General features: G+C 48.0%; 1 protein-coding gene across 2 annotated transcripts in view; it reads left to right on the top strand.

The window, feature by feature from the left end:
• The first annotated feature begins 1826 nt into the window (after positions 1–1826).
• PLA2R1 (phospholipase A2 receptor 1) overlaps positions 1827–13241 on the top strand; it is a 113634-nt gene continuing 102219 nt past the window's right edge. The window contains exon 1 of one of the 2 annotated variants that reach the window (XM_025994185.2): positions 1827–2219. In XM_025994185.2, the coding sequence (XP_025849970.2) occupies positions 2120–2219 (100 nt within the window). In that variant the 5' untranslated portion in view covers positions 1827–2119. The remainder of the gene's footprint in view (positions 2220–13241) is intronic. The other variant, XM_025994186.2, reaches the window with a different exon arrangement.

The following is a 13241-nucleotide window of genomic DNA, read 5'->3' as shown; positions in this document are numbered from 1 at the left end:
AGTAGATACCTGCCCACTCGTGCCTGAATCACCTACTTTGGAGATATTCCCGTAGTACACAATGTAATTCCGCGGCCACAGGAGAAATGCTTCATGATTAAAATCTCCATAGTCAGTATGCTAAAGGCATCCCTTTTCTGCCTGTTTTCAGGCAGAGATGCTAACTTCTACATCTAATGATATACTGCGGACTCAGTGCACACACTGGAAACTCTCACTTCTCTCAGCCTCACCTCTTACTCCAGCTGCCTCTGCAGTAGCCAGCCCTGCACAGGCTTCCCCCAGTTTCCTTCTGGGGCAATCTGACAGCACCTCACCTCTAGCCGTGCCATGCACCTGTTGCTACCTGCCCCTGGGCCTCTTAGATGCTAAGGCCTGGGACCATGCTTAAACCTCACCACTGCCAAGGAAATGTGCAGAGGAGTTAATAATCCTAGGATCACCTTAGCCAGCAGGAATGAGGAGCCTGTAGATAAACGCTTTCTTCTTTTCCTCAGGAAAGACAGCTCAAAGGTCTTCTGAGGCCCTACAGGACTGAACACATGTTGCTACTGCAATGGCCAAGGCAATGGCTTTCCCTTCTACCCTATTTCACTCTGGCCTTCAATCTCATTTCCTGGCAGCGATCTCATCCCAGGTTCTGCTTTCTGGGGAACCAGGCTAAAACAATGTATTAGTCTGGCTGAGTTGCCATAAGAACATATCATAGATTGGGTGGTTTAAACAAGAGAAATTTATTTTTCACAGCTGTGGAGGCTGGAAATCGAAGGTCAAGGTCCAAAGTTTCAATCTTTGATGAGGACTCTCTTCTTGGCTTGCATATGGTCTTGCTGTGCTCTTATGTGGCCTTTCCTTGACGACTGCAAGTGGAGAGATGTCTCCCTCTTCTTCCAAGGCCACTCACTGATCCCGTCTAGGACCTCATCCTTAAGATTTCATTAAATGTGATTAACTCCTGAAAGCTCTCTCTCCAAATACAATCACACTAGGTTTGGGGCTTCAGTGTATGAACTGGTGAAGGCAGATGCAATGTAGACTATAGCAGATGCTGTTACTCATAAATGTTAATTTGATCTTGGCCAATAAGGCTGAGAAAGGTCCCCCAAGATTCCACCACCTTCCTTTTTTTTAATTATTATTATTATTTTTCTTTAAGCTCCCTTCTCCCTCTAATGTTTTAGTGATTAAGGCCAAGGTCCTATTTAGGAAAGGTCTTATGTTAGCTTGTTCTCATGAATATTAAATGTTCCTAGTGTTCTGCTGGTTATTTGAAAGACAACAGCTAGAAAAACTACATTCTAATTTTTTCCTACTAACTAGTTTAGGGAGCAACTTTTGCTATCTTAAGGAGTGGCCTAGAGCAAATAATTTTGCCTTTCGAGATGGCTTTTCTTGGCTGTAAAGTGGAACAACTGCTATGAAGTGGGATAACCCAGCTATTTTGCTGGGTGAAGGTGATCCAAGGAGATGGAAAGTGGGGGATGGCATTGAAAAAAGAAAAGGAGATCAACAATGGAAGAACATTGGGGTACTTGGAGGAAGGACCCGGGTGCACCCCACGGGTCTCCATGGTCCGCACTCCGGAGGAGGGGAGGTCCAGAGAACTCACAGAGCGTCTGGGTTCACGGAGCAGCTCAGTTTACTCCCAAATTGCTTGCTGCCAAACCCGCAGTGTTTTCCAGAATCCGGGTGGTTTGCAAGCCCAGATGTCAGACTTCCTGTCCCGGAGATTCTCAACTTGCTCCCCCCCCCGCCACCCCAGCCGCTATTCGGCCTCCCCCGGGAAGGAGAGAAGGAGCTGGAAGCAGGAGGAGCCTGCACGGGACGGCCTCACCCCTCCTCCGTCCCCACCCCAAAGGCAGGAATTTCTGGGACGGGCCGGCGGTCCACGGCCTCCTCCTCCTCCCTCTCCCCCTCCTCCTCCTCCTCCCCGTCCGAGCCCCAGGGAGCGGGGCGGGGAAAACCTCCGCGACTTCCCCGCCCGCAGCGCGGAGCCCCGAGTGTCCTCCCGCGGCGCGGGGACCACGGAGCGGGCCGCGGCGGCCGAGGCGTGGGGCGCGAGGCGCCGGGGGTGCGGGGCCCCTGCGACCCCCCGGGCCGGCGAGCCCAGTGGTTAGCGATGCTGTGGCTGCGGCTGCTGCTGCTGCTGGGGGCGCCGCGGAGCCTCGCCCGGGGCGCGGTGGCCGCGCTCAGCCCCGAGCCGCTGCTCCGGTGGCAGGGTGAGTGTCCCCGGGCCCAAGGGGCCGGATCCGCGCATCGGGGGCGGGGGAGCCCGGGAGGAGGCTAAGGCGACCGTGCTTTCGGGGAGGCCGCTGTCGGGGGCGCCGAGGAGGCCGTGCGCACCCGCCGCTCCTGCGCCCGCCGGGCCTTGCGCCCCGCACCCGCACCCCGCACCCGCACCCGCCACTCGGCACCCCGCACCCGCACCCGGCACCCCGCACCCACACCCCGAAGCCGCACTCCGCACCCCGCACCCGCAGCCCACACCCCGCACCCCGCACCCGCCACTCGGCACCCCGCACCCGGCACCCCGCACCCGCACCCCACACCCCGCACCCCGCACCCGCACCCCGCACCCGCCACTCGGCACCCCGCACCCGCACCCGGCACCCCGCACCCACACCCCGAAGCCGCACTCCGCACCCCGCACCCGCAGCCCACACCCCGCACCCCGCACCCGCCACTCGGCACCCCGCACCCGCACCCGGCACCCCGCACTCACACCCCGAAGCCGCACTCCGCACCCCGCACCCCGCACCCCCACCCGGCACCCGCACCCCGCACCCTCACCCTGCACCCCCACCCCGCACCCGCACCCGCACCCGGCACCCCGCATCCGCACCCGCACCCGCGGGGCACCCTGCGAGAGGCTGCCGGGCGCAGACTGGGTGACGCTCAAAATGTAGTCCCTGGAGACCTGTTGATGGAGGAGGCCGCCCTGGGAGGGTGACTGGTCTTCGGTGTGAGCTGGAGCAGGTGCGGCTCGAGCTCCCCCGGGGCTGACCCCGAGAGCTGGGTCTGTGGCCAGGCTGAAACGAGGTGGTCTGCAGGGCATTTGGCAGCCTGGGAGCCAGGTTCCTAACCCCGCCCCGCAGCACAGGTGCCCGCAGAGATCATCCCCCCAGCGTCCAACCAGCACCCAATAGGCATGGGACTCCCAGAAGATGTGTCAGGAGTCACGAGGAGAGGCTGCCCGCCGGGGCCCACAGGGGACAACCCGGCATGGGTGCCCCTGAGGCACAGAGGCGGGGCCCAGAGGGAAGGACCCTCTGTGGAAGGAGGCGGGGGGGGGGGCGGGTAAATGAACCAGGAGCCTCCAGGCAGCTCCTGTCCTGTCTGCCTTGGAGGATGAGTTTGGAAAGAAGTGAAACAAGGTGTGACCAACGCCTTCATTTTTGTTCACTTCTCAACATACTGTGCGCTCATTTTTGAGGCAATCTTTTCTGGACTAGATTCTCTAGCCCCCCCGCAGGCCTTATCAGGGACAGGTTGAGTAATTCTTATTCTAAAACGGCCAAAGATGAGAGACCTCTCAACCTTCATGGTAAATTCAATAGAAATGGTCCTGTATGATCCATCTCCACCAAGGGCTTGTTCCTTTACATTTTCAAGTGCACCTGAGCGCTAGGGATCTAGAAGGGGGCCGCAACCCTAGGACGGAAGCTGGACTCAGGCCACACAGAGAAAAATGTGCTGGTGATCCTCTGAGCCAGGGTTAGCACTAATGAGCTAATCCCTACTATATGTAGCAGACCCAAATCCTGGCCGGAGATAATTTCTAATCAGTGCCTTCTTCTCAGTGGTCAAGGACGCTCTGAAGTGAAAACCGTCTGCTACTTCCCGTACATTCCAAGTGACAGTTTGCAAATCTGAAAACCCGACATAGTTAGCAGAGAGATAGGAAATGCTGTTACTAGTGTTCCCTGAATGTGCACGCTGTGTGCATCGGAAACCGTGTGACGTTGACTGTGCAAGTCCTTGCACAGATTCCCCTCCCTGACTTCCACCATCCCCATCGGTAAAATTTTTTTGTTGTTTTTTGGTTTTTTGTTTTTCCCCCATCGGTAAAATTTTAAGTATGATCTAGATGGCTTTGAAATCAAGTGTTTCCTGTCTATACAAAGATGGAAAAAAGCAGATCTTAGCATTGGAAGGGACTTGAGACATTGTCCGCTCCAGACATCCGTCTTTGAAACACGGAAGCTGAGGTACAGCTTTTACACAGGTTTCTGACCATGTGTTGGGGGTGCCTGGGTTTACTGCTGTGATCCACATGTGCGCCAAACCACGCTGACTTATTTTTAGCCATGGTTGGTCTCCACCGAGCAGCTAGATGACATATGCACGCATCTCAGCTTGATATTCACTAATAAGGGATATGTAGTAACTCAAGGCAGATTGTACATATGGCACTTTTTCATCTGAGTTGTTTCATGTGTATTGTTGATTTGATATATATTATAAACATCCCAGTCTTGGGAGGCAGATGATGGATGCTATCGTGGGGACTTTTCATTTATCAATAATTTTGTGTTCAAAAATCAGTAGATAGTGTCGTATAATAGTTAAGTTCATGGTCTCTGAGCCAGACTGTGTGGGTCCAGATCTTGTCTCTACTGGCTATGTCACCTTGGACATGTTACTTCGCCTCTCTGTGCCTCAGTTTCCTCATATATAAGAATGGAGGGAATAATAGTACTTACTCAAGTGTTGTCCTTTTGTTTCAGTATCACCACAACACCATCTTCCTCTGGCCAATCCAGACCATTGTGACAGGTTGATAGACCTTTAACAATCACATACTGCCCTGTGCACCGCACTGTACTGCATGTCTGCCGTGTGCCTCCTACCTCTAGTTGGCTATCATACATGCCTCACGGTGATTCTGGAATCTGAGCTCTTCTAGCAAGTGCTGTAACTTTGTAACTTCATTCACTCAAGTACCCCCAACACTGGGAGGGCAGGTGGGAGGATGAAGATGGGAGTGGGCTCCGGGGAAAGGTGGACATAGTTTCTGTAGAGGTTGCTAAAGGAAATGAATGGGAATAAAAGAATTTTAAAGCTATATTGAGAGCTGAAAATGATGTGAAATGGCCTCAACCTACCCCAAAATAGGAGACTTTCCACAGCAGCACTTATCTTCCCAGGGGCAAGACTGGAGGGAGCCCATGGCTGTGTTAGTCCTTATGGACAGTCAGGGTAGGCTTTTCTGAATGATCAAAGGGAAGTGAGGGTGCTGATGTGCCTGAGGTCATAGTGCATGACCATGGGGGCATGTCTAGAAGAAGACAGTGAACTGGGGTAGAGGGGTAGAGTCATCTCTTGAAATCCTGTGTCAACAGGAAGAGGGGTGAGGGGCTGAAGACCTCTGCTGTGTATTCACTATCTGTTGAGTACTATGTGCCTTGTCTCTCTTCGTAGTTTAGATTCACCCACAAGCAATCTCTGAGACATGTACTTATTTCAATGCAAGTAGTTTATTTGGGAGGTGATTCTAGAAGACACGATGAAGGAATAAGGAAATGAGACCAGGAAGGGGCTCAATTTCACAGGTGCCCTTCTCAGTCACTGTGGAAAATGCCGTGGATCCACTGAGGGGCAGGAAACAGAGGAATTCATCCACCAACCCCATTCCTCACCGATGGAGGGCTCCTCCTGGGGCACTAGTCTCCCGGTCTCTGGCCTGCATGAGCGCTGTCAGGCAAGGAGACACAGAGTCAGTCACAAAATATGAGCACTGTCTCGGGCAAATGACCTCCAGGGTAGGCAGTGCGGGTAGGAACTAATAGAATCTGCTACTCACTCTCAGATTTGGGGGGGAGGGGTAAAAATATGAGTAGGATATGTCCTCAAGAGGCTGAGAGTCCAGAGACAGATACAGAAATACAAAAATTACAAAACAGTGCAGTAGATGTTAAGATAACAAGGTATGAGCAAAGTTCTAAAGGCATACTGAGAAGGGACTGGCCTGAGGGGCTGCACAGTCAAAAACGCATTTATTTTCCCAAAAGATAAGTAGGTAGTCGCCACGTGGGAAAAAGGAGATAGAGGATCCCGGGGGAAAGCATAGAATGTGTGCCAAGGCACAGAATCATGTGTTTCGGCAATAGGCTGAAAGTTCTAGTCTGAGCTCTTTCGGATGGAAGAAAGAGGACCCACTGAAGGTCACACGGGCAAACATTAGGCTGGATATAGGGACACTAGGATCTCAAGGGGGACCCAAGGGCAGGCTCTCCTGTGCAACCAGGCCTCCTGAGAACTGACAACTGGCTGAAATAAAACTACTTTCTCTGTTTCCTGCTCTCAGGGGCTGCTTGCTGGTCCCTGTTTGGTACACTTTTTGTGGACTGGTTTCTTCTGCTTCCACCTACAAGACCTTTCATGTGTAGCTCCCAGAGCTTCTGTGGGTAGAGTTGCTCAATCTTCTAGGAGAGGAATCTGGCCACACTTGTCATAGCATGCTGGCCAGTCCCTGCACTCTCCCCTGAATCAGAAGGCCTCCTATAGCTAGTAGGCTGTGAGAGTGGTGTGAGGTGCACGCAGGGATCTGCTCCCTCAGGGACTGTGATGGAGGAGATCCCCAGGACGGGGTTGTGGCAGGAGAAGTAGTTGTGACAGGACAAGCAGTTGTGACAGATCTATATTTGGATGCAGGCAAGAGATGAGGGAATGAAGAATTTGGTCAGAGGCACTCTGCTTATGGAAATAAATTCTGGTTGCGTGAATTGGGTACTGCCGAGAGGAGTCTCATGGGTTTGGACAAAAGGGAACCAGATCACACTTTTAAGCTTAAGAATGCCAGGGTCAGTTTGGGACTTGAAGAGGGTAATTCTGGAAGGCAGCAAAGAGACCATGTGAGAGGTTAAAGTGACTGCCCAGGAAGAAAGACATTGATGACCTGAGCTAAGTCAGTCACAGCAGGAATACTGAGAAGCAGAAAGTGTAGATTTCAGAAATATGGGTTAAAGAAGAAGAGAATTTAAAATAATAAACTTAGTGAAGGACACGGGAGAAATGACAGAACAGGAGGAGCAGTGGTTATTCAATGGAAAAAACAAGGTGGAACTATTCTTAGTAGTGACCAGGTCCAAGGTGTGGTTGCAGGCATGGTCACTGAGGTGGGGAATGGGTGAAAGAAGTCCTTGGAGCAGAGGAAGTTGAGGAACCCAGCATTCATAGCAGTACCGACATATGTATGTGAAACGAAAGTTTCATTTAAAAAATACCATTACCGGGATCCCTGGGTGGCGCAGCGGTTTGGCGCCTGCCTTTGGCCCAGGGCGCGATCCTGGAGACCCGGGATCGAATCCCACGTCGGGCTCCCGGTGCATGGAGCCTGCTTCTCCCTCTGCTTGTGTCTCTGCCTCTCTCTCTCTCTCTGTGACTATCATAAATAAATAAAAAATTAAAAATAAAAAATACCATTACCTTTACACGACGTGCTGCTACTCATTGACTCGGTTCCATGCTGCCTCATTTTGTAACTCGGCTTATGACACACTACATTCATATCATGACCCATTGATGAGCCATGACCTGTGGTGGAGAAAACACTGGGCCAGAGTATTAGGGCATCTGTGCAGAAGTTAAAGGCATTGAGGTGGAGAAGACAACAGGGAGCCTGTGGGCATCAAAGTCATAGTGAATGTAAGGAAGAGGTTCAGGATGGTGCACCCCAGTGTTGAGAAAGGGAAGACTGAGTGCCATATGGGAGAGGTTTGTGAAGGAGGGTGCTGAGAGCCACCACCTGGAGGCAGCAGTGGGCAGACGCGGTGACCCCGAGATTTCCCGGTGGCTTCCATTTCTGATACTGCTCCTAATAGTGCCTGACATTTGGAGAATGATCACTGTGCTATTTTACATACATTAACACACTGAGCCTTCACCACAGTGAGGCAGGTACTATTAATACATACCCTTCTTTACTGATGAAGAAGGTTAGAGAGCTTGCCCCAATAGGAACTTGAAAAATGGTAATTCGAACCAGGCACTCAAGTACGGATACAACAGACACTCCCCATAGCCTGTGACCTCATAAAATAGTTCATTGATGGGAGCGTATGACTTGATTCTGTGACAGGAGGAAAAGGAAGCCAGCCTCTTGTTCTCTGCAATTACCAGTACATCCACATGTAAGAGTGAATATTTTCCTAAAGCAGAAAAGCTATTGATTTTTTTAAAAATTGTTCTAGGCAATTCCTACACCCCTGGGCAATGAGCCATCCTCTAATCTAGAGATGTGGAATTTAAGTAAAAGCCTGATCAGACACTGGTTCAGCTGTCCTACCCGGCCATCAGTCACTCCCACCACCTGACTCCGTTTCTCCCATCTTCATCATTGTCTCAGAATCTCTTCCACTTCATACTTTTCTCATCCCAGTTTCTCTGACTGCCTATTTTCCTCAGGAGCCTTTGAGAGTCAGCATAGACTTCTAGTTTTCCTAGTGCTTTTCTTTTTCTCATTAAGCTTCTAAATTCTTCCTATTATTGTTTGTTACAGTAACTGATGCCACACAATGCAGGTTCCAAGCCAATGACCAGAACAACAGAGTCACACAGAATTCAGTTGTCCCTTCATTTCCCCTTCCTTGACCTAACAATTTGCTTATTTATTCCAGTTTTCTGAAGAAATGATTTCTTTGTTTTGCCTCTTAAACTCATCCCTGTGTGATAAATCCTCCTATGATCTATCAAAGTAATATAGTTGAGACATTACAGACCCTTGCCTCCATTTTCTTTTCGAAATTATCCTTGAAAGCCCTTTAGGAGATGTTCCAGTACAAAGCTAGGAACATAAATTATATTTCTTTAATTATTCAGATTGAAAGGAGATATAGTTCATAAAAGAAATAAACAAAAGAAGGCCTAGTAGACATGGTATTAGGTCATTCAGAGAAAAATATAAAGCCACTCAAGAAAAATGGAGGAATATCATTTAAATTTCTGTAAATTGGGTTCTGTGATACAGAGCTAAACAAAACAAATAAGAGATTTCTGCTTTGATGTGTGGTCACACGATTTTTAAATTTATGAGATCTTCCAGACTACTACAGTTTCAAAGAAATATGGTACTATGCTAAGTGAAATAAGTCAGTCAGAGAAAGACAAATACTGTATGATTTCACTCATATGTGGAATTTAAGAAGCAAAACAAATGAGTAAAGAAAAAAAAAAGAGGGAGACAAAGAAACAGACTCTTAGCTATAGAGAACAAACTGATGGTTCCCAGAGGAGAGGTGGGTGGGGGATGGGTGCAATAGGTGGTGGGGATTAAGGACTGTACTGGTTGTGATGAGCACTGGGTGTTGTATGGAAGTGTTGAATCACTATATTGTACACTTGAAACTAATATCGCACTGTATATTAACTAACTGGAATTTAAATGAAAACAATTTTTTAAAAAAGATAAATGGAAAAAATAAAAATAAAAAAGATAAATGGCTAATCTAAAAACACACTCAGCCTCCCAAGTAATGAAATAAATACAAAAAAAGCTTGTTAACGTAAAAAAGAAATATGCTAGTAAAAACTTTTACTATGTCTGGCTTTTGGCATTGAGAACTTTCCTTTTCAATTATGAAAATATAAGAGGAAATTCAAAGTGGTTATCTAACTGAAAACATTGTTGTCTTATTTGGCACTATCCATGTTCAGTGTTAGGATTTGCTTTTCTTTTATTAACATTTATAAGGTGATCAAAGTGACTGAAGTTATCCTTATGACCTATGAACCCAGTGCTATTATTACACCCATTGTACAGATGGAGAAACCAAGGCAGTTACTGTTCAGCTTCAAACAGTTCTGTCCTAAAAGCTGTGCTCGGTAGTTTGCCAAAGCCTTTCTTCCAAAGTGTAGATTTGTTCAAGTAAGAACAGGGTGGGTTCATGGGTATGTGGCCAATGAAGACACTTAGAGTCCCCTGCTCAGCAGGGCATTACACTTGGAGTTTGATGTCCTGTGGTTTTGAGTCTTGGAATTCTCGATAATTTTAATCTCTAAATTTGCGCTCTGGGCATGAAGTCTCATGGAACAATTAAACATGAACCAGAAGCTAGAAGCTTCAGCTCAAGTTCAGTCCCACTTTTGTCACCCACCCATCCCTAACCAGATCCCCTGGATGGGTTCTAAGTTGCTGCCTCCCCATTCCTACTCTCCATCCACTGTGCCAACCAGGTTGTGTTCGGGTTAGGGGACAGGAGGCCCAGGGTCTGCCAGCGGATGCCCAGTGGCATCTCAGGGAAGAGCAGGGCAGCGGCTACCCACCCTGGGCTGACAGTACCAGGCGTGTTTGGTGAGGACTGAGTGGGGATCCTGTACCTATCCCCAGTCCAGGTACTGAGTGTGAGTCCAGTACTTTCTGACATAGAGGTTGCAATCCCTTGTGGGCTCAGGGGAAGTGGAAATTGCCTTCACTTCCCTGCCCCAGGTAGAGCCCCACATTTTTATTTTACTCTGGGCCCTGCAGAGTAGGTGGCCAGACTGAACCAGAAGCATGGGGACTAATATGGTTTGAATTGTAACCCCCTCAAAATTGGTATGTTGAATTCCTAACCCCCATATCCTGGGACTGAGACCTTATATGGAGATAAGACCTATATGGAGGTAGTCAAATCAAAATGAGGTGATTAGGGTGGACCCTAATGTCAAATGACTGGTGTCCTTATAAGTAGGGGAAATTGGGACACAGAGATATGCATAGAGAGTAGATAACATGAAGACGCCCAGGGGGAAGCCATTCGTCACCAAGCCAAGGAGGGAGCCTGGAACAGATTTTTTTCTCACAGGCTCAGAAGGGGCCAATCCTGCTGACACCTTGATTTTTTTACTTCTAACCTTCAGATTCGTGGGACGGTAAATTTCTGTTAAGTCACTCAGTCTGTGGGACTTTGTTATTGCAGCCCTAGCAAACTAGTCCAGGGACTAACACTACATCTGCCATTAAAAGTTGATTTGTTTTTGTGTTATTCCCTATAAATTAAGTAAGTTAAGTGTGTATTTTTCTTAAATGAGTGTATTCTTAAAACACCTAAGATGGATGAGCTCAGTGTCAACACGTTTGTGTTCAATAATGTCACATCATTTCCAAGATTGTTGTGGTTGTTGGTGGAGTTGTTTTCTGTTTCTGTTTGTTTTGGTGACCCAGTCTTTGAATCATATCTTCAGGGCTTCTACATGCAGGCATTTGTGAGGGAAGTTTATGTTCTGTCTCACTGTGTCCTGCTGTAACTTGCTCTCTGTAGCGAGGCTTCCTGGTGACTGAGAGGGTATATTTTCAAGCCAGTCTATAGGGTAACAGAACTTCTGTGAATAATGAGTTTTATACCAGCAACGTCTGTTAGGTACTTTCAAGCTAAAGACAAAATGATGGAGGGATAGGCAAAAAGCTAAAAGGAAGACAAAGGTTTTCAACTCAGTTTAAAAATTCATTGGTAAGATACAGAGATCCAGGAAAGAACTGCAGAAGAGATGAGATTTTCTGCAAGGGTCAGCTAACTGCTAGATGAGATTGGCAGAGAGGACGGGACGGGAGGGAATCCGAGTAAGCAGGGAGTGGGGGTGGCAAGGACAGTCTAAACGGTTAACCCACTTCACACAGGGGTTGGTAACAGGTAATCTGAGTCCCCACAAAACGGGAGCCAGTACAGCTGATTAGCTGGGTTTCATGTTTCCCCGCATGTGAGAAAGAGTATTGTGTGCCCCATGGAACTGGGAGTGGCGATTTGGGAAGATTAGAGAGAAAGTGGGAGAGAACACGTAAAAAGATTTATCGAGAAGGATCCCATGGGCCTGTGGAGGTGGTGATTATCCAGGTTCAGAAGCTGCAGGAGAATAAACAATGCGCAAAATCAAGGACAGTGCTAGGGCAGATAAAGAGATGGAAGTTCTGGATGGGATAAGGAGATATTTTAAAATGTACTTTACCTTTTAGTTGATTAATAGAAGGCAATTGAGAGGTAGCCACAGGCCTTGGTGGGTGCTGTCAGATTAAGAGATGAACACCAAGTCTCAGATGATTTGGGATAAAATGCAAACATGCGTGCAGAGAGCCAGGAGGGGCAGGCACACTTTTCCACTTTGTTCTGTGGGACTGTTCTTTCAAGTACAATGCACATGCCGCAAGCATCAGAAATTCCTTGCTTATTGGTTTGGAAAGTCGTATTAAGAATCCAGATTTTCTGCACCATTCAGCCATGAACAGAACTCGATTCAGTGGCTTACAGCATCCTTTCCTGCTACAGAGTAATCTAAGTAAGGAACACAATCAGATCTGAACCCATTGTTCACTGGACAGGACAAATCCAAATTTGTGTAGCTGGAAAAGGCCAATACATCCCTAGAGAGATGCTGCTCACCTTTCAGATTGGTTACAGGGGAGAGATGCCCTCCCTTCTGGACCCTTTCCATGTCCAAACTGAAATAGAGTAGTCCCTTCTGTTCGCAGGGGATACATTCTCAGACCCCGAGTGGATGTCTGAAGTCGCAGATGGTACCAAACCCTATGTAGACTATGGCTTTTCCTATACATACATACTTATGATAAAGTTGAATTTATCATTTAGATACAGTAAGACATTAACCAGAGTAACGAATAATAAAACAATAATAATATATTGTAATAAAAACTATGTGAATGTGGTGTCTCTCTAAATAACTCATTGTACTGTACTCACCCTTCTTGTGATGATGTGAGATAATAAAATATCTATGTCATGAGATGAGGGCCATAGATATTCTAACATAGTATTAGGCCACATGTGACCTGATGACACATCAGAAGGAGGATCATCTGCTGCCTTCACCGTGGTTGACCTCGGGTAAACTGAAACAGCCTAAAGCAAGATGGCAGATAAGGGGGGAGGAGGGACTACTGCACCTGTCAGAACAGAAAAGAACTGAACAGACTCAAGAGATACTACAGGCAGAGAGTGCCTGAGCACCAGCTGTGTGGGTGGATAGAATAGAAGAGCTTTAACCCCAGGGAAATGGGGTGGGAAATTGAAACTGGGTTGCATTTGGCAAGCTGCAGTTTCCTAATAGCTTGTCTTAAGCAGTGCACTTGATGTGAACCGTGTATGTGAACTTTTCCTTCTACTTCCCTTTAACGAGGAGGAGCACAGAGCCTGGATTAGAGCCCCCCTCATGATGGAATTTATTGAATAGCAGAAAGCCCTTTGCTTGCCTAAAGTCCCACCATCAAAAGAGCATTTCTTTAGGAACTGTTGTTTTATTTTTTGTTTCAA

Source organism: Vulpes vulpes, chromosome 3, assembly GCF_048418805.1.
Source record: "Vulpes vulpes isolate BD-2025 chromosome 3, VulVul3, whole genome shotgun sequence".
Taxonomy (NCBI): domain Eukaryota; kingdom Metazoa; phylum Chordata; class Mammalia; order Carnivora; family Canidae; genus Vulpes; species Vulpes vulpes.
Note: the sequence above shows the minus strand (reverse complement) of the source record. Positions and strands in the feature narration are given on the sequence as shown.